This window comes from Oryx dammah, unplaced genomic scaffold (genome assembly GCF_014754425.2).
Source record: "Oryx dammah isolate SB20612 unplaced genomic scaffold, SCBI_Odam_1.1 HiC_scaffold_21, whole genome shotgun sequence".
Lineage (NCBI taxonomy): Eukaryota > Metazoa > Chordata > Mammalia > Artiodactyla > Bovidae > Oryx > Oryx dammah.
The window spans coordinates 19,326,643-19,344,998 of NW_024070205.1; the positions used below are offsets into that span (position 1 = coordinate 19,326,643).

An 18,356-nucleotide genomic window follows, 5' to 3' on the forward strand; every position below is an offset into this window, starting at 1 on the left:
AGAAAGGAAAGGCCACCCACTCCAGTATGCTTGGGCTTCCCTTGTGGCTCAGCTGGTAAAGAATTTGCCTGCAGTGCAGGAGACCTGGGTTCAATCTCTAGGTTGGGAAGATCCCCTGGGTATTTTGGCCTGGAGAATTCCATGGACTATAGTCCATGGTGTCGCAAAGAGTCAGACATGACTGAGTGACTTTCACTTTCAGAAGACTACTAGTGATGGAAATATACTATTTGTAAAGAAGTTGGTCCAGTTTTTTCCAAGAACTCTAATTATTAGAAGCTCCTTTCTGTATTGGGCCAAAATCTGTTTTGTTGTTGTTGTAACTGTTATTGTTGTTTTCTAATCTGTTCTATTTTTGCTTTCTAGCCCTACATGTAATAAGTCCAGATCTTCATCTACATAAGAGTCCTTCATTATTTTAAGACAACTTTAAGTCTCCTCTTTGTCAGGCTAGATATTACTAATTTCTAACATTGTTCTTCACTCCCATCACCATCAAGTTGCACCACCATCCCAGTCATTCTTGTGTGAACAAGTTTTAGTTTCTAATAACTTCCTTTTCAGTCTGGCTTTAGAATTGAACAGACTGTTTCTATATGACTGTATTCTATATTAATTCTATAGAATAGAACTTTTCTCTTATTTGAATACTTGTCTTTTATGGATGTAACTTTAAATTATGTAAACATTTTTGGCAGCCACATTACAATGTAAATTTTGTAACTTTCAGGAAACTAAAATCCCAGTTTTTTTTCACACATTCTGTTATGTAATATCTATTCTGTACTAAGTTTATCACCTTATGTGTACTCATATTCCATTTATTTGATTTATCATATTATTCCAACATTAAGATACTCTTTTGGGTCATGAATGTGTCATCTAGGTTTGATGATCCTGTCATCAGGAAGTTTGATTAGTATTCTTTTTTGTATTTTGAGTCAACTATTGATGAAGGTGGTATATAATAAAGATAGGTCAGAAACTGACTTTGCTGCTTTGCAGAGTATTGATCCATTTATATATGCCTTTTGGTTAAGATACTCAATAATAATGAAAATCATTAATAGCATAAATGCTGGAGAGGTTGTGGAGAAAAGGAAACTCTCCTGTACTATTGATGGGAATGTAAATTGGTGCAGCTACTATGGAGAATAGTATGGAATTTCCTTAAAAAAATGAAAATAGGGTTACCATATGATCCAGCTATCCTGGTCCTAGGCATATATCCAGAAAAGATGAAAACTCTTAATTTGAAAAGGTACATTTGATCTTTTAATTTTAAAAGTGTTCATTACAGAACTATTTACAATAGTCAAGACAGGGAAGCAACCTAAATGTCCATTGACAGAGGAATCAATAAAGAAGATATGGTAAATATATACAATGGAATACTACTCATCCATGAAAAAGAATAAAATAATGCCATTTGTGCATCATAATGGACCTAGTGATTATCATACCAAGTGAAGTAAATCAGACAGAGAAAGGAGATATTATATGATATCACTTACATGTGGAATCTAAAAAAATTAATACAAATGAATTTATTTACAAAACAGAAATAGACTCATAGACATAGAAAACAAGCCTTTGGTTGCCAAAGGGGAGAGAAGGGAAGGGTTAAATTTGGAGTATGAGATTATCAGATACACACTACTGTGTATAAGATAGATAAACAATAAGGATTTACTGTGTAGCACAGGAAACTATTCAGTATCTTATAATAACATACAGTGGAGAAGAATCTGAAAAAATACATATGTAGATAACTGAATCACTTTGCCATACACCTGAAACTAACACAGTGCTGTAAATTTTATTGTTTGTTTATTCAATTGAAGTAAGCTTAAGACAGGAAAAAAATTATTAGCTGTATGCTGAGCTCTTACTATGAGCCATGCACTGTGCTAAGTGCTTGAGATACATTATTCTATTTAGTCCTTACTGCACCCCTATAAAGAAGACACTATTATTATCTGTATTTTCTAGACAAGAAAACTGAAGCTTAGGGAAATTAATAATCCATCCTGAAGTTACACAGCTAGTAAGTGGTAAAGTAGGATTTGAATAGTCTGTCATTCTAAAATTTACACTTAGCTAAAATTCACTCTCATGTGAATATCTACCTTATTTGACTTCTTTTTAACCATTTATTCATGCATTCAACAAATAAGTGCCTTCTATGGTAGCTCAATTGGTAAAGAATCTGCCTGCAATGCAAGAGACCTGGGTTCAATCCCTGGGTCAGGAAGATCCTCTGGAAAAGGAAGTGGCAACACACTCCAGTATTCTTGCCTGGGAAATCCCATGGACAGAGGAGCTCGACAGTCTACAGTCCACGGGGTCGCAAAAAAGTCAAACAAAACTTGGCAACTAAACAACAACCTGACAGGCACTATTCTAAGTTCCTAGAATATATCAACGAGCAAAAATAGACAAAAACCTTTGCCCTTGTGGAGGTTAAATTCTACCACGGGGAGACAAGGGTAGGAGTATAGGATGAAGAGGATATTGGGCTACAGTTTTAAATAGGGTAGTGAAAGTTTTGTGTATTGCGAAGGAGATATTTGGACTTTAAATGGGTAAAGGAGTGAATTACTTTTTATTCTTTTCCATTATGGTTTATTATAGGATACTGAATATAGTTCTCTGCGCTATATAGTAGGACATTGTTTGTCCATTCTTGGTATAGTTTCCATTTGCTAAATCCTAAACTCTCAATCCAGTCCTCCCCAACTCCCTCCTCTTGGCAACCACAAATTTGTTCTCTGTATCGGTGAGTCTGTTGTTAATGTATTTTTAAGAATTTTTTTCACCTATGTTAAATGAGAGCAATTATCTTGTATTTTCCTTGTTTGTAGCACTCTTGCCAGGCTTAAGTGTCAAAGTATTATGGTTTTATAAAAAGAAATGGGAAATGTTCCCTCTTTTTCTGTTATTGCGAAAAGTTTGTGTAAGACTGACATTATTTCTTACTTAAATGATTGAAAGAATGTAATAGTGAAGCTATCTGGGCCTGAGGTTTTCTTTGCAGTAATATTTGTGATTAAAGATTCAATTTCTTGAATAGATACAGAACTATTCAGATGTTCTATCTCTTACTTAGCTTTGGTAAACTGTATTCTTTTTCTGAGAAATTGGTCTAGTTTTTCCAAATAATTTATTTGGCTAAAGTTGATCATAAGATTTACATGTTAATTTTTTATTCTTAAGATATGTACTGATGTCCCTTTTTCATTCCTAACATTGGTCTTTTGTCTTTTATCTTTTTTCATCATTCTTGCTAAAATTTTTCTAATTTTTTTTAAAAAGTCAGTTTGGGGCTTTATTAATTTTTCTCCATGAACATCTGTTTTCTATTAATTGGCTTTCCCTCTTATTTTTATATTTCTTTAGATTTTCTTTAAATTTAATTTTCATTCTTTTTGTAGCTTCTTGAAATGGGAACTTATATTACTATGTCCCTTGGGAATTAAAAAAATCACTCAAGAAGAAACTTATTAAGGATAAATATCCAGAAATATTCTTAACTTTTAGTGGATTCCTGGCTTTACTTGAGAAAAAAAGGAGGAATTTGTTCTTGTTTTATCAAGCAGCATGTTGATGAATGCAAAGAAAGGCTCACAATAAAAATTTCCTTGGCCTATATACCACTACTCTTCTTATTTAAGTAGAAGCTAAAAACAGGCAGACAGTTTATCTCAGTACTGCAATACATGGAGCATAGAAAAATAAAGAATTTCCTGAGAGATTATATTTTAGATCCCCTATAATAATCACAAAGTATCTTAAGTAACAGTCTCTGACCCAAAATATATTGTGAAATAACATCAAGGAGGAATGAATAGGGTTTTTTCCTTCCGGTTATCTGAGTTGTTCATTCCTTTACAATTTATAAAGACCATATTCACTAAACTTGTCTTGCCTTATCAGTCTCTGTACCTCTCCTTCCTGAAATCATCCATCTTATCAAGATAGTTGGTTGAATGGAGGCAAAATTAATGGAAAAGAGAATGGAATGGAAATACATTTAGTTTAGCCATACTAATCTATTCATTTGTATATTTCCATTCATACTTTCTGTCAAAAATCATTCAGGGTTATTGGAATTCTTGGAAGATGGCAGCACTTATAGCACGGTTTCTGAATTTCCCCTAATCCTTAGTAGAATAACTAGGATAGCATAACCAAAAGCGTTCGGGTAACAAAACTAGTTGGTCAGAGACACTAGGGACAGACTATCAACAGTTCCCTGATAGCTCAGCTGGTCAAGAATCCACCTGCAATGCAGGAGACCCCGGTTTGATTCCTGGGTCAGGAATATCCCCTGGAGAAGGGATAGGCTACCCACTCCAGTATTCTTGGGCTTCCCTTGTGGCTCAGCTGGTCAAGAATCCACCTGCAATGCAGGAGACCTGGGTTCAATCCCTGGGTTGAGAAGATTCCCTGGGGAAGGTAAAGGCTACCCACTCCAGTATTCTGGCCTGGAGAATTTCTTGGACTATATAGTCCATGGGGTTGCAAAGAGTTGGACACGACTGAACGACTCTCACTTTCTTCTTCTATAAACAGCTCTTAAGATTTGTGTAGCACTGGCATCTCTGTAGGAGGAAGCAGAAGGAAACACTAGTGAGTCTGTCTGACCTGAGAATGGCAGAAGCCTAAAATTGCCCCCAGGTGAAGAGTATAGGGGGTTCATGGTAAGGTTCTCTAGAGCTGGCTGGAGCTCTTGAGTTCCAAAATGAACCAGCCAAAATTCTCTTTCCAGTACAAAACCTCACACTGAGAGATATCTGCAGAAAATTTGATCAAAGTCAAGCAGGACAAGGAAAATGAAGACAAAAGGAAAGAAACCAGATAAGAGTGGAAGAGGGGACCAGAACCAAGTGATCTTGAAAGTATCCTAGAGCCATATTTTTAATTAATTCATGAAAATAACAGAGAAGAGTTATATACCCAAAACTCTATCCTGATTCACATGTCTATCTTAAAAATTCAAGAACATTAATTTCATGTAAAGATGAGTAACAGGAAGGATTATGGTTAAACCTATACAAAATTACTATAATTTAGAATTTTATTTTTATCTTATGATATCCAGAAGCTATATTAATGCTTAAAATAATAAAATCATGCTAGTATTTTTATAGGTCTTGATAGGATTGTATTAACTTAGTATTAGTACCTGTTTCACTACAGTTTTACCAATTTTGATAATTTTGTTATCCCAAGGGAATTAACTTAAAATCTTTTGCTCATTGTTGTGTTAATGTGCATTTTTCTTAAATGATTATGAATGCTGAAATTTTTTTCAAGTAGTGATATGACATTACTAATATTTATGTGTATGTATGTAAATAAACTCCTAAACACCTGTGTTATTTCAAATACTAATTGTTGTCTGTGCATAACGGTGGTCTGTGCATCCATTGGATCTTAATGTTTTTTAACATGTGACATCATATAAAGAAAGTTATAATTTCTCTATAGTATGATAAATGCCATATTCAGAATAATTTTCCAAAGAACATTTAAATTTAAATCTTGACCACTGTTATATTTCTAGAAAGTTAGTTATAATATCCTGAAGGTAATTTTTTTCATCATTATAAGAACCATTATTTTCTGTAATTGCTAAGACAGGAAACATAGCCAATTATAGTACACCATCAATTTTAAAACTTATCCATAATTTTATATATATTTATAATTTTAAGAGAAGCTAAGTTGAAAAAACCTAGATTTATGTAGTTTATCTTTCTTGAGGAATTTTAAAGTATTACTATTATGAAAAACAACCAGCAGTATTTTCATGGTGAAGTTTTTTTTAAGGTGCTCTTAATGACAGGTAATAGCTAAGGTGAGATTAATATTCTTACTTTTGTATGTGAAAATGAATAACTTCATGTTTCAGGGAAAAAATTACAGTGACTACCTTAAAAGGATTATTAGGAAAGTGTTCTTTTTAAGGGCTTAGAACTATCTTGTTGGTCTACTTGATTAAACTGTGTGTAGTATACATAATAAATCAGCCTCAATGTTAAAGAGTTACATGTTTATTTAAATTTTGAAGTTTCCTTTTGAACTGATAAAGTATTTAAGAATCTTTTAAATATACACTTGAGATAGAATGAAGTTTTTTTTTTTTTAATTTATTTATTTATTTTTAATTTTTACTTTAATTCAGAATATTTGGTAAGAATTTCTAAAGTAGCTTAGAGAAGTAGTATAGTGTAATAGAAAGAGCATAGTCTTTGGATACCACAAGATCTTGGTTTGGAACTCAGTTCTGCACTTACTTGGAGAAGGCAATGGCACCCCACTCCAGCACTCTTGTCTGGAGAATCCCATGGACGGAGGAGCCTGGTGGGCTGCAGTCCATGGGGTCGCTAAGAGTCGGACACGACTGAGCGACTTCACTTTCACTTTCTGCCCTTACTATATGGCATTGGGTATTTCACCTCTCTTCAGTTTTCTAATCTGTAAAATGCAGGTATATTTTATCAAATATAAGGCAGTCATTTATTCAGTTTTTAATGTTTATAAATTATGGTTATGTTTTAAAGTGGATGGTGTACTATAATTGGCTGTATTTTCTGTCTTAGCATTACAGAAAATAATGGTTCTTATAATGATGATGTCTTAGATTAAATGAGATACAGTAAAAATATCAGTTTTATAGAATTGTTTTGAAGTTGGAATAATATATAAAAGTGCAAAGCACATGGAAGATACTCCTTAAGTCCTAGTTTCCTTTGTTCTTTTTCTTCATGACAGTGTTACTAGTTGGTTGGTTTGGGGATTTGTTGTTTTACAAGGTGAATCAGAATTTTAAAGCTATTAATAAAGATTCATGGTTCCATGTTGTTTGTCACCACATCAGAATATCTTATACCTGTGTTGCTGAGACATTTTCACTTTGGGGAAAGGCCATTTTGTAACTAATAATAATAATGATTATATCAGTTAACACTTATGTAGTGTCTGCTTTGTGCTGGATACTGTTCTGTTTTACATATATATTTTAAATCTTGAAAACACCCAAATGAGATAGATACTATTACTTTTCTTTTTGTAAATGAGGAAACTGAGGCAGAGAGGTTAATACTCAAATTCCTATAGCTGGACTTATAAACAAAATAAGCAAACTGATAGAAACCAAGAAAGGTAGCACCTGAAATCAGGAAACCCTCTTCTTGTACAAATCAGCCTGATAATTTTTGGAATAGTTATTTTTCAGATAGCAAAGAAAGTTTCACAGGGTTTTAAATCTTCACCCAGCAACTGACTAAGGTAGAATCTGAATAAGTGATAAAGATTCGGCCTACAACTTATCCTTTCCCCTTTGAGTGAAGGAGCATTTCAGTGTCTCAAATAATGTAGTCTGAGGCAATAGAAGAATTGGCAAATTTTATCCTATTGGCTGCCAAATTGGAGTCTCTTTCTTTAACTGCTGATGCAACATAAAAATAACTTAATGGATTTTGAGTAGAGAGAAATGGAATAAACTTCTTAAGCCTCTATGAGAAGCATTTCATTGGAGTGGAAATTAAGAGGGTAAAGTAGCCAGAGTTTAGCCCATCTTATAGATGAAGTGGATGGAGAAGAAAACTAATGCTTCTTTGGCAGCTTTATTCTGAATTCAATCTGATAATGGCAGATTATTTTTAAAATATTATTTTTGCCTAAAATATAATTTTCTACCCCACCCTCCAAAAATCGTCACAAGCATTCTGTGTGCTTTGTGCAGTTGCATCAGAAAAAAGAATTAATCCCAGGAATAAACATATTTAGAATGCACTATAGTCAAATTTATAGAATCAGTTTTTTCCCCTAAAGATTTTAATTAAAACTATATTATGCTTTATGTACAAAGGTATTCATTATACCTTTGTTTGTCAATGAAAAAGTGAAAATATCTAAATAGACAGTTGTCAGATAATGGTTAAGTAAATTATGGTACATTACTTCATGGAATATTACGCTGTTCTTTAATGTTTTGGGGACTTCTGCTCTTGGGCATGGTGGTGTCATAGGGACAAGATTTACCCTTTTGTCTAAAACAGGAAGAAAACACACAATAGTCGAAATAATGATTTTTCAGACATTGCACTGAGAGTAGTGTGATACTTAGGAGAGAAAGTAAGGCCTACAATTTCCTCACTTTATTGTTTGGAAGCAGTTTCGCAGGGAGCGGGGATCCAGAAGAGGTTGGCCACCTTGCAAACTTGAGCAGGAATGAATATACAGGGCCAAATACGAGATAAGATGTTCTCACATGGAAAGGGAGAGATCCAGAGATCTACAGAGGGGTCACTCTGGCTGAATACTAATCTGTGTGTATGTGAGAGGAAACTAACAGGCTGGAGAGTGAAGTACAAGAAAGCAGCAAGCTGAACAATTCCTGGAGCTGACATATAACTGAGACTATTCTGTTTCTTATTGGTCAAAGTAGAAAGAAAATGTAATATATGGGGCATATGATAGAAGTCTCCAAAGGATTTCATTTCAGTGCTGGGGCTAAATTAAGCTCTAGATTAAAGGCTGCTCTTCCCTTGCCTTAACGAAGCTTAAAAATGAGCCTTAAAAGGATCAAATTGATTCCATGTAACTGAATTAATGCCCACACAAAGTCTAAAATAATTTAAAGGAACATGACAGAATCTAGCAAACAAGAGTGCAGAATTTACAATACATATCTTACAGTAAAAGTCTTTCAAGCATGCAAAAGTAGAAGGAAAATATCCGTAAGCAGGAGAAAAGCCTGTCAGTGAAAGCAGACACAGAAAGGATAGAGATGAAAACCAGCAGTTATAAATATATTCTATATATTCAAGAAAATAGAGGAAACGTGAACACAATGGCGAGAGAGATGGAAGATACAAAAAGACCCAAATGAATCTTCTAGAGATGAGGATTAATATTTGAATGAAAAATACATTGGAAAGACTAAATAAGCAATTAGACATTGCATAAAAACAGGTCAGTGAACACGAAGATACAGGAAATGAAACATAAAAATGAAGAACAGAGCATAAAAGGCCAAACAAATATAAATATAATTGGAATTCCATAAAGAGAAACAGTGAGAAAGAAAAGACAGGAAAAAAAATGTAATAAGTAATGGTTGAAAATTTTAAACATTTGATGAAATCATAAACCAGAGCTTTTTAGCCTTACTGACATTTGGGGCCAAGTAGTTTTTGCTATGGAGGGCTCAGCAATTCTGCTCCTATTATATGAACCCCCAAAAGAATTGAAAGCGGATACTGAAATAGTTGTACACAAATGTTCATAGCACCATAATGCCAAAAGGTACAAGTAATTCAAGTGTCCATCAACTGATAAATGGATATGGAATATATACATATACATTAGTCAGCCATAGAAAGGAATAAAATATTGATACATGCTCTAATGTAGATGAGCATCAAAAACATTATGCTGAATTAAAGAAGCCAGACACAAAAGATCACATATAGTGTGATTCCATTTACATGAAGTATCCAGAATGGGTCAATGAAGCTGATTGGTGGTTGCCAGGGTTCGGAGGAAGATGAATGAAAGTGATTGCTTAATAGGCTCAACCGGAAATGTTTTGACACTAAATAGAGGTGGTGTTGCACAACATGGTGAATGTATTATACTAAATGCCACTAAATTGTATATATTTTAAAGATTGCATTTATTTTTGGCCACACTGGGTCCTTGTTGTTTTGTGTGGGCTTTCTCTAGTTGCAGCAAGTAGGGGCTCCTCTTAGTTGCGGTGCTTCTAAGCCACTGTGGTGGCTTCTCATTGCTCTCTAGTTGCTGAGCACAGGCTCTAGGCGCGTGGCCTTCAGCAGTTGAGGCACACAGGGTCAGTAGTTGTGATGCACTGGTTTAGCTCTCCTGTGGCATGTGGAATCTTCCTGGACCAGGTGGATTCTCATCCACTGTACCACCAGGGAAGTCCTCAATTGTATATTTTTAAATGGCTTATTTTATGTTACGTGAATCTCATGTCAATACAAAGAAGAAGGAAAAATAAAGACTTTTGAGACAATTAAAAGCAGAGATAATTCATTGCTGATTGACACGCACTACAATAAAGGAACTTCTTCAGGCAAAAGGAAAAGCTTATCAGATAGAAGCTTTTTTTCATTCTAAAATTTCTTCAGAAGATAATTGAACTTCTAGTTTCAGCCCTGATATTTGAAGAGCTTGGAAATCTCCTCTCTTCAACAACAACAAAAATATGAGCAAACTGCAAATCATGGACTTTCTTAGATTCATCTGAGATTTGAGCTCACAGGGCAAAGTTCCACTCCCCAGATGTTGACAGGTGGATACACAGAATCACACGAGACCTACTAGTTAGGAACAAAAGCTGTTTGAACCATAAATTGGTATGAACCCTTAAATGGTAATTGATGAATTGTTGCAGGCTGAGTGTGGACTAGCTCAAAAGCTAAAAACTTCCAGGGCCTCAGGCTTAGGAGGTGCTAGCCTGCCCCCCTCCAGTTTTCATGGGTTTTTAACCCTCAGGGCCCACCACATTTTATGGTGAAGACTGGAGAAAAATCTTGTGTTTTCACACAGAGGAGAATATAGTTAGCACTGTTGAACTTTATACATAAAAATGGTTAAAAGGGTAACTTATTTTTATGTTTTACAAAAACTAGAATTGTTGTTTTAAGAAATGGGCTATCAAACCATGAAAAGACATGAAAGAACTTAAAATGCATATTGCCAGGTGAAAGAAAAGATTACATACTATATGATTGCAACTATATGATGTTCTAGAAAAGGTAAAACTATGAGGACAGTGAAAAGATCAGTAACTGCCAAGGCTTCAGAGGGAGAGAGGGATGAATAACTGGAGCATAGGAATTTTACGGCAATGAAACTATTCTGAATGGTATTATAATGTAGATGCATGTCATTATACATTTGACAAACCCATATACAACAAAGAGTGAGCTCTAATGTAAACTATGGATTTTAAGTAATGAAGTAAAAGTCGTTTAGTCGTGTCCGACTCTTTGTGACCCCATGGACTATACAGTCCATGGAATTCTCCAGGCCAGAATACTGCAGTGGATTGTCATTTCCTCCTCCAGGGGATCTTCCCAACCCAGGAATCAAACCCAGGTCTCCTACACTGCAGGGGAATTCTTTACCAGCTGAGCACAAGGGGAAGCCCCTTAATAACTTTTTATTTAACTTATTTTTTTATTTTAACTGATAACAATGGATTAAAATTGACCTATCTTTCATAACAAATGTACTCCACTAATGTAAGATGTTAATAATAGGGGAAAATTGGGGAGAGAACTATATGGAACTCTCTGTACCTGCTGCTTATTTTTCTATAACTATGTAAAAAAGAAACATACTGATCCTTTTCCAATACCATATAATCCCTAATTACTAGTATGTATTTTCACAGCAAATAATTGCCAAGCAAACCACGGGTATCTATTCTAATTTGCCTGCATTAAGAGTTTCAGTGAATGACAGATAAAAACTGTGATTGTATTCTGAACAACTGTGTGTTTTTGCTTCTAGTCTTGCCCCCTAAAATTCTTTAATTACCTCTAGCAAAGGACATAAACACCTAAGTTCTCTAACATTTTAAGCATACCTTCACCACAGGGGCTTTGCAATAGCTGTTCACTATTCTTGGAACAGTTTCCCCTAGATAACTGCAGGACCCACTTGTTTACTTCCTTTATGTCTTTATTGAAATGACCTTCTCAGTGAGGCCTTCCTAGACCATCTTATTTAAAATTCTATCTATCTTCCCCACACTAATTTTTTTTCTATAGCACTCATCACTTTTTAATGTTAGAAAACTTTAAAATTTTCTGTCTCACTCAGACATGACATGATTTTGGTGTGTTTGTACCCTGCAACTTTTCTAGATTCATTTATTACATCTAACAGGTTTTTCTGCGGGAGGGAGTATATGTTTAAGGTATTCTGTATGTAAGATCATGAAAGAGATGGGAATTCCAGACCACCTGACCTGCCTCTTGAGAAACCTATATGCAGGTCAGGAAGCAACAGTTAGAACTGGACACGGAACAACAGACTGGTTCCAAATAGGAAAAAGAGTACGTTGAGGCTGTATATTGTCACCCTGCTTATTTAACTTATATGCAGAGTACATCATGAGAAATGCTGGGCTGGAAGAAGCACAAGCTGGAATCAAGATTGCCAGGAGAAATATCAATAACCTCAGATGAAGATGACACCACCCTTATGGCAGAAAGTGAAGAAGAACTAAAGAGCCTCTTGATGAAAATGAAAGAGGAGAGTGAAAAAGTTGGCTTAAAGCTCAACACTCAGAAAACTAAGATCATGGCATCCAGTCCCATCAGTTCAGTTCAGTCCAGTCACTCAGTCGTGTCCGACTCTTTGCGACCCCATGAATCGCAGCATGCCAGGCCTCCCTGTCCATCACCAATTCCCAGAGTTCACTCAGACTCACGTCCATCGAGTCAGTGATGCCGTTCAGCCATCTCATCCTTTGTCGTCCCCTTCTTCTCCTGCCCCCAATCCCTCCCAGCATCAAAGACTTTTCCAATGAGTCAACTGTTCGCATGAGGTGGCCAAAGTACTGGAGTTTCAGCTTTAGCATCATTCCTTCCAAAGAAATCTCAGGGTTGATCTCCTTCAGAATGGACTGGTTGGATCTCCTTGCAGTCCAAGGCTTCATGGCAAATAGATGGGGAAACAGTGGCTGACTTTATTTTTCTGGGCTTCAAAATCACTGCAGATGGTGATTACAGCCATGAAATTAAAAGACACTTACTCCTTGGAAAGAAAGTTATGACCAACCTAGACCGCATATTAAAAAGCAGAGACATTCCTTTGTCAACAATGGTCCGTCTAGTCAAGGCTATGGCTTTTCCAGTGGTCATGTATGGATGTAAGAGTTGGACTGTAAAGAAAGCTGAGCGCTGAAGAATTGATGCTTCTGACCTGTGGTGTTGGAGATGACTCTTGAGAGTCCCTAGGACTGCAAGGAGATCCAACCAGTCCATCCTAAAGGAGATCAGTCCTGGGTGTTCATTGGAAGGGCTGATGTTGAAGCTGAAACTCCAATACTTTGGCCACCTGATGTGAAGAGCTGACTCATTTGAAAAGACCCTGATGCTGGCAAAGATTGAGGATGGGAGGAGAAGGGGACGACAGAGGATGAGATGGCTGGATGGCATCACCAACTCAATGGACGTGAGTCTGAGTGAACTCCGGGAGTTGGTGATGCACAGGGAGGCCTGGTGGGCTGCGGTTCATAGGATCGCCAAGAGTCGGACACGACTGAGTGAACTCAACTGAACTGAACTGAACAGTGTCTTTTACAGAACAGACATGTTAAATTACACTCTATACTTAATTCTGTCTCTTTTTCCTTTGGTATCCAATTTTCTCATTTCCAATTTTGTTATTCATTTAGCAAGCATCTAAGTATGTTTCAACTTCATTCTTCTAATGGAGTATGTATTTAGAATGTAATTCGAATAAATAAATTCTCCCTTTGGATTATACTGTTTTAGTATAAGGGAAAACATTCTCTATCCTGAAAATTCTGTGCAGCATTTATTCTCCAAAAATGATTCTCAGAGAAGAGAGGGAACTGGAATTTGCTTTGTGCTTCTTCTTTTTTTTTTTTTTTGCCAGCATCAGGCTATTGTACTTTATATACTTTATTATTTAATCAGGATGGTAGTTGTTGTTTATGATACTATACTTTTGTTTCTGTCCTAAGTTAATAACTGACACTTTCATCTCAACAATTTCCACCATTTCTTCAAAGTTTAGTTCCCCTAATGATGTTAAGAACTGACAGAATACACTGCCTCCAGGATCTTTTTTTCAGTGCTGGATTCACAGACCAAAAGAAACAAACACATAAAATGTAACAGCAATAAAGCAAAACCCCTTCTTTAAAGTAAGCGGGGGAAAAAAACATGTATAGGGTAGTCTATGTTTTTCAGAGGCAAAACTATTTTTATAGTCAAATAATAAAAGTATTTAATTTTAACTCTAAGATGATCCTTTTGTTCAGAGTTTTAATTTTTGTTAGGTGTCCTGCCTAGAAACTATAAATATTGCAAGAGATGTGGGCTTTAGAACAGGTTGTAGTTTGATCTTTCAGACAATAATATTACAACATCCAAGTTCACTGCTTCCACATACATGTTTTCAGTTCAGTTCAGTTGCTCAGTCGTATCCGACTCTCTGCAACCCCATGAACCACAGCACACCAGGCCTCTCTGTCCATCACCAACTCCCGGAGTTCACCCAAACCCATGTCCATTGAGTCAGTGATGCCATCCAGCCATCTCATCTTCTGTCGTCCCCTTCTCCTCCTGCCTCCAATCCCTCCCAGCATCAGGGTCTTTTCAAATGAGTCAGCTCTTCGCATGAGGTGGCCAAAGTATTGGAGTTTCAGCTTCAGCATTAGTCCTTCCAATGAACACCCAGGACTGATGATCTCCTTTAGGATGGACTGGTTGGATCTCCTTGCAGTCCAAGGGACTCTCAGGAATCTTCTCTAACACCACAGTTCAGAAGCACCACTTCTTCTGCACTCAGCTTTCTTTATACATGTTTTGGAAGAATCTTATTTTCAAGTTTATCTTAACTTTCTGCTTCTTGAGAACACAGAGGAACAGAGCCTACTAAAACTTGATTTCGGAAAGTGTTTCCATATGTTTACTTTTTTCTTTCTTTAGATCTCAACCTCCTTTCCGCTCTCCCTTCTAGCCACCTAAAAATATTTTCTTTATTTTTTATGGTTAAATTTTAACTTTTATTCCAGCTTAGTTTCTTATTTGGGAACTTTCATTTTGTTAATTTAGATGTGATTTTGCTGATCACATTCAGGTCTGGTATTTATGTTTCATATTTGTTTTCATTTTTCCACACTGAATGCTTGTGTTTTTTTTTTTTATAGTGGAAATAGCTAATGTAATCAGCCAGGGGAATGGCTTTTAGGTGGCTCCAGAAGGCAGCAGTGGAATAACCTTAGCGTGCTAGAGGGTATTCGTTCTGCTGATGTGACGACCTAAGCGTCCTCTTGCCTTTGTGATGCTCTCCTAAAATTGTCACTTAGGGACTTGGAGAAATGGTGGATCATCAAATATTTAGTGTTCCTTAGCAGAGTATTATTTTGTAACTGCTGTAAATGTACACTGCTTTAATTCATGTGTCTTTTTTCTACCTCTCTCCCCTTCTCCCTGCTACAGTCACCAGAGAAGAAAGGAAAAGAAGCAAATACGGGTTTTGGTGGGCCAGTTGTTAGTTCTCTGTATCATGAAGAAATCATCAGGTAAGTTCTCTTCTTGTCTTTAATAATAGGAGTATGTACATATATGTGTGTGTGCGTATATGTGTGTGTGTGTGTGTGTGTGTTCATTTAATCCTTAAACCTCTCATTTGAAGAACTTTTTCTTAACATGAAACTGATTTGGTGGTATCTCTAGAAGGATAATAAATAGCAGGAAATAAATTTTTATGTGTATAATTTAAAAAATCTGTGTCTGAATCAGTGTCAAATAATAACCTTTCTCCCACATAAGTGGTTCATAGGGCAAGGTTTTGTGTCTCAAATCTAAAGCTATGGATTTTGGTTGTTGTTCATATTAGTTTTCCTCAAAATAGCATTTCTTTTGAATACTTTAATTTTTGTAGTTTATTTACTCTAGTTTTAAGTTAAAAATCATTTTGGAGTGTAAAATGGCACACTGTGGAGAACAGTAGGAAGGTTCCTCAGAAAATTAAATAAAGAAGTACCATATGATCCAGCAATTATTGCTGATTCTGTAGCCATAAGGATTGAAAACTGAATTTTAGAGATATATTTGCATACCCATGTTCATAACAGCACTGTTCACAATAGCAAAAGGTAGAAGGCACCTAATTGTCCATTGATGATGAATGGATACACAAAATGTGGTATTACATATAATGGAATATTATTCAGCCTTAAAAAGAAAGGAAAATCTGACACATGCTAGAACGTGGATGAACCTTGAGGTCACTGTGCTAAGTGAAATAAGCCAGTCACAAAAGAATAAATACTATATGATTCCACTATATGAGGTATCAAGAGTAGTCAGATTCATAGAATCATGGTTGTCAGGAGCTGGAGGGTGTCAAAAATGTGGAGTTGTTTAATGAGTGTAGAGTTTTAGTTTTGCAAGATAAAAAACTTTTGGACACTGGTTGCACAACCATGTGAATACACTTAACACTACTAAGCTGTACACTTAGAGACGGTAAAGATGATAAATTTATGCTATGTATTTTTTTTTTACCAAAATTTAAACATTTTTAAAGGTTGTTTTGTATTATTTAACAAAGGTTTCGAATTTTATGTTATGTGTGAAGTTTCTTGGACAATCATTTTCTTTAAACACTGTAAATCAGGAAAAGGATTTGGTCCTGCTTTAAAGAAGGCGACGTATTCTTCTAAGATTGTTGCTTTACAAGCAAAAACACAAAATTGGAACTTCTGATGCTCTTACCCATTCTGCATTATCTGAACTTTACTTTTCTTACTCATTAACATGAAATAAATGAGCTGTAATTTTCATGTGGAAATTGAGTTTGCCTAAATTGAAGGGAAATATCTATCTTCAGAGAATGAAGAGGAAATTGTACCAAAATTTTTTTAATATAAATTTATTTATTTTAATTGGAGGTTAATTACTTTACAATATTGTATTGGTTTTGCCATACATCAACATGAATCCACCACAGGTATACATGTGTTCCCCATCCTGAACCCCCCTCCCTCCTCCCTCCCCGTACCATCCCTCTGGGTCATCCCATTGCACCAGCCCCAAGCATCCAGTATCATGCATCGAACCTGGACTGTCGATTCATTTCATATATGATATTATACATGTTTCAATGCCATTCTCCCAAATCATCCCACCCTCTCCCTCTCCTACAGAGTCCAAAAGACTGTTCATCTGTGTCTCTTTCGCTGTCTCGCATACAGGGTTATCGTTACCATCTTTCTAAATGCTTCACTCCTTCAAAAGAGTTGTTGACATTATTCACCACATAAACAAGTAACAATAAGAATTCCCAGGTAGCATTCTAGAAGGAAAGCTATTGATACCCCTATGAATCGAAAACTTTAAATGCTTATAGTTCTGGTTAATGACCAGATTCAAAACTAGGGGTCCTGTCTTGAATGTATTTGCATAGCAAGCACATTGTTTTTACTTAGACTAAATGTTTGTTTGGGATGAGATAGTGGAAGCCTGATGGAGATTTGAAGGGGATAAAGATGACCTTTTAAGAATGCTACTGACCTGGAGTACATTTGCCACCATGATTCCTTTGAGGTACCATGAGGACACTGAGAAGCCCCTCCAGTTTTGAAGAAGCACAGTTGAAGAAAACTTTTTCCGAGTTTAACTCCTTCTTTTTCCCTTAACCCTTAAAGATTCAGAACATGTTTTGGGGATTATTAATTTGTATATTCTGTACTTAGAGCTTCTTAAAAATGGCATATTAGAACCTTAATCCTACTAATCAAAGTTTATTAAATGTTCAAATTAAGTCAGTAAATCCTGAAGAGTCATTTTTCTGGGAGGGATGGCTAGTCACTCTTTCTCTGTGTGAGCGTAGTCTTTTTTTCACGCCTTTGTTGTAGCATTTATGACATTATGCCACATTGGATTATACTTTAAAAAAATTTATCCTTTCTGCTGGACTTGTAGTCTTCAGAGAGCATGCATACTCTTTTATCCATCTGGGTATTCTTAGTAACTGGGGAAGTTCCAAGAACTTAGTAGGTACAGAGTAAAAGTGTCCAGAGCTTGGGAAGCATCCACAGCTACTTCCCTCATGGAGCTGAGAGTTTGGTGACTGTACTAGCACCCATCATAAAGCGCAGAGCTGCTGGTTTGGTTTCCTGTGACATGCCCATCCTCACCTCTTCTTCTAAAGAAATGTACAGGCCACTTTCCTAGTTAGATAATAAAATGGATATCGTTTCTAAACTTTGTTGTTTTTTTTTTTTTAAGTCACTATATTTAAGTTTCTAATAATATCAATCACTTATCTATAAATAGTGATTTTTATTTTAAATACTGATTTCCTTAAGGGCTCCCAGACTCTAGTATTTTTCAAAATGACACATTGAATACAGTTTCTTTCATAATATCTAGTGACATGACTGATCACAGTAGCTCTGCAGAACAGAAAGCAAATCAAATGTACTCCAATTGATGTGAGAGCAGATATATGGGTAATTAGAATATTCCTAAGATAGAGTTAAACTGAACTGGAAAAGTTAACCTACCTGCCTATCCTCTACCTAACTCCTGCAGAAGTGACTCTTA

General features: G+C 35.8%; 1 protein-coding gene across 2 annotated transcripts in view; it reads left to right on the plus strand.

Moving 5' to 3' along the window:
• ACBD6 (acyl-CoA binding domain containing 6) overlaps positions 1–18,356 on the plus strand; it is a 205,521-nt gene that overhangs the window by 50,568 nt on the left and 136,597 nt on the right. For both annotated transcript variants that reach the window (XM_040263863.1, XM_040263864.1), the window contains exon 4: positions 15,243–15,325. In XM_040263863.1, the coding sequence (XP_040119797.1) occupies positions 15,243–15,325 (83 nt within the window). The remainder of the gene's footprint in view (positions 1–15,242; positions 15,326–18,356) is intronic.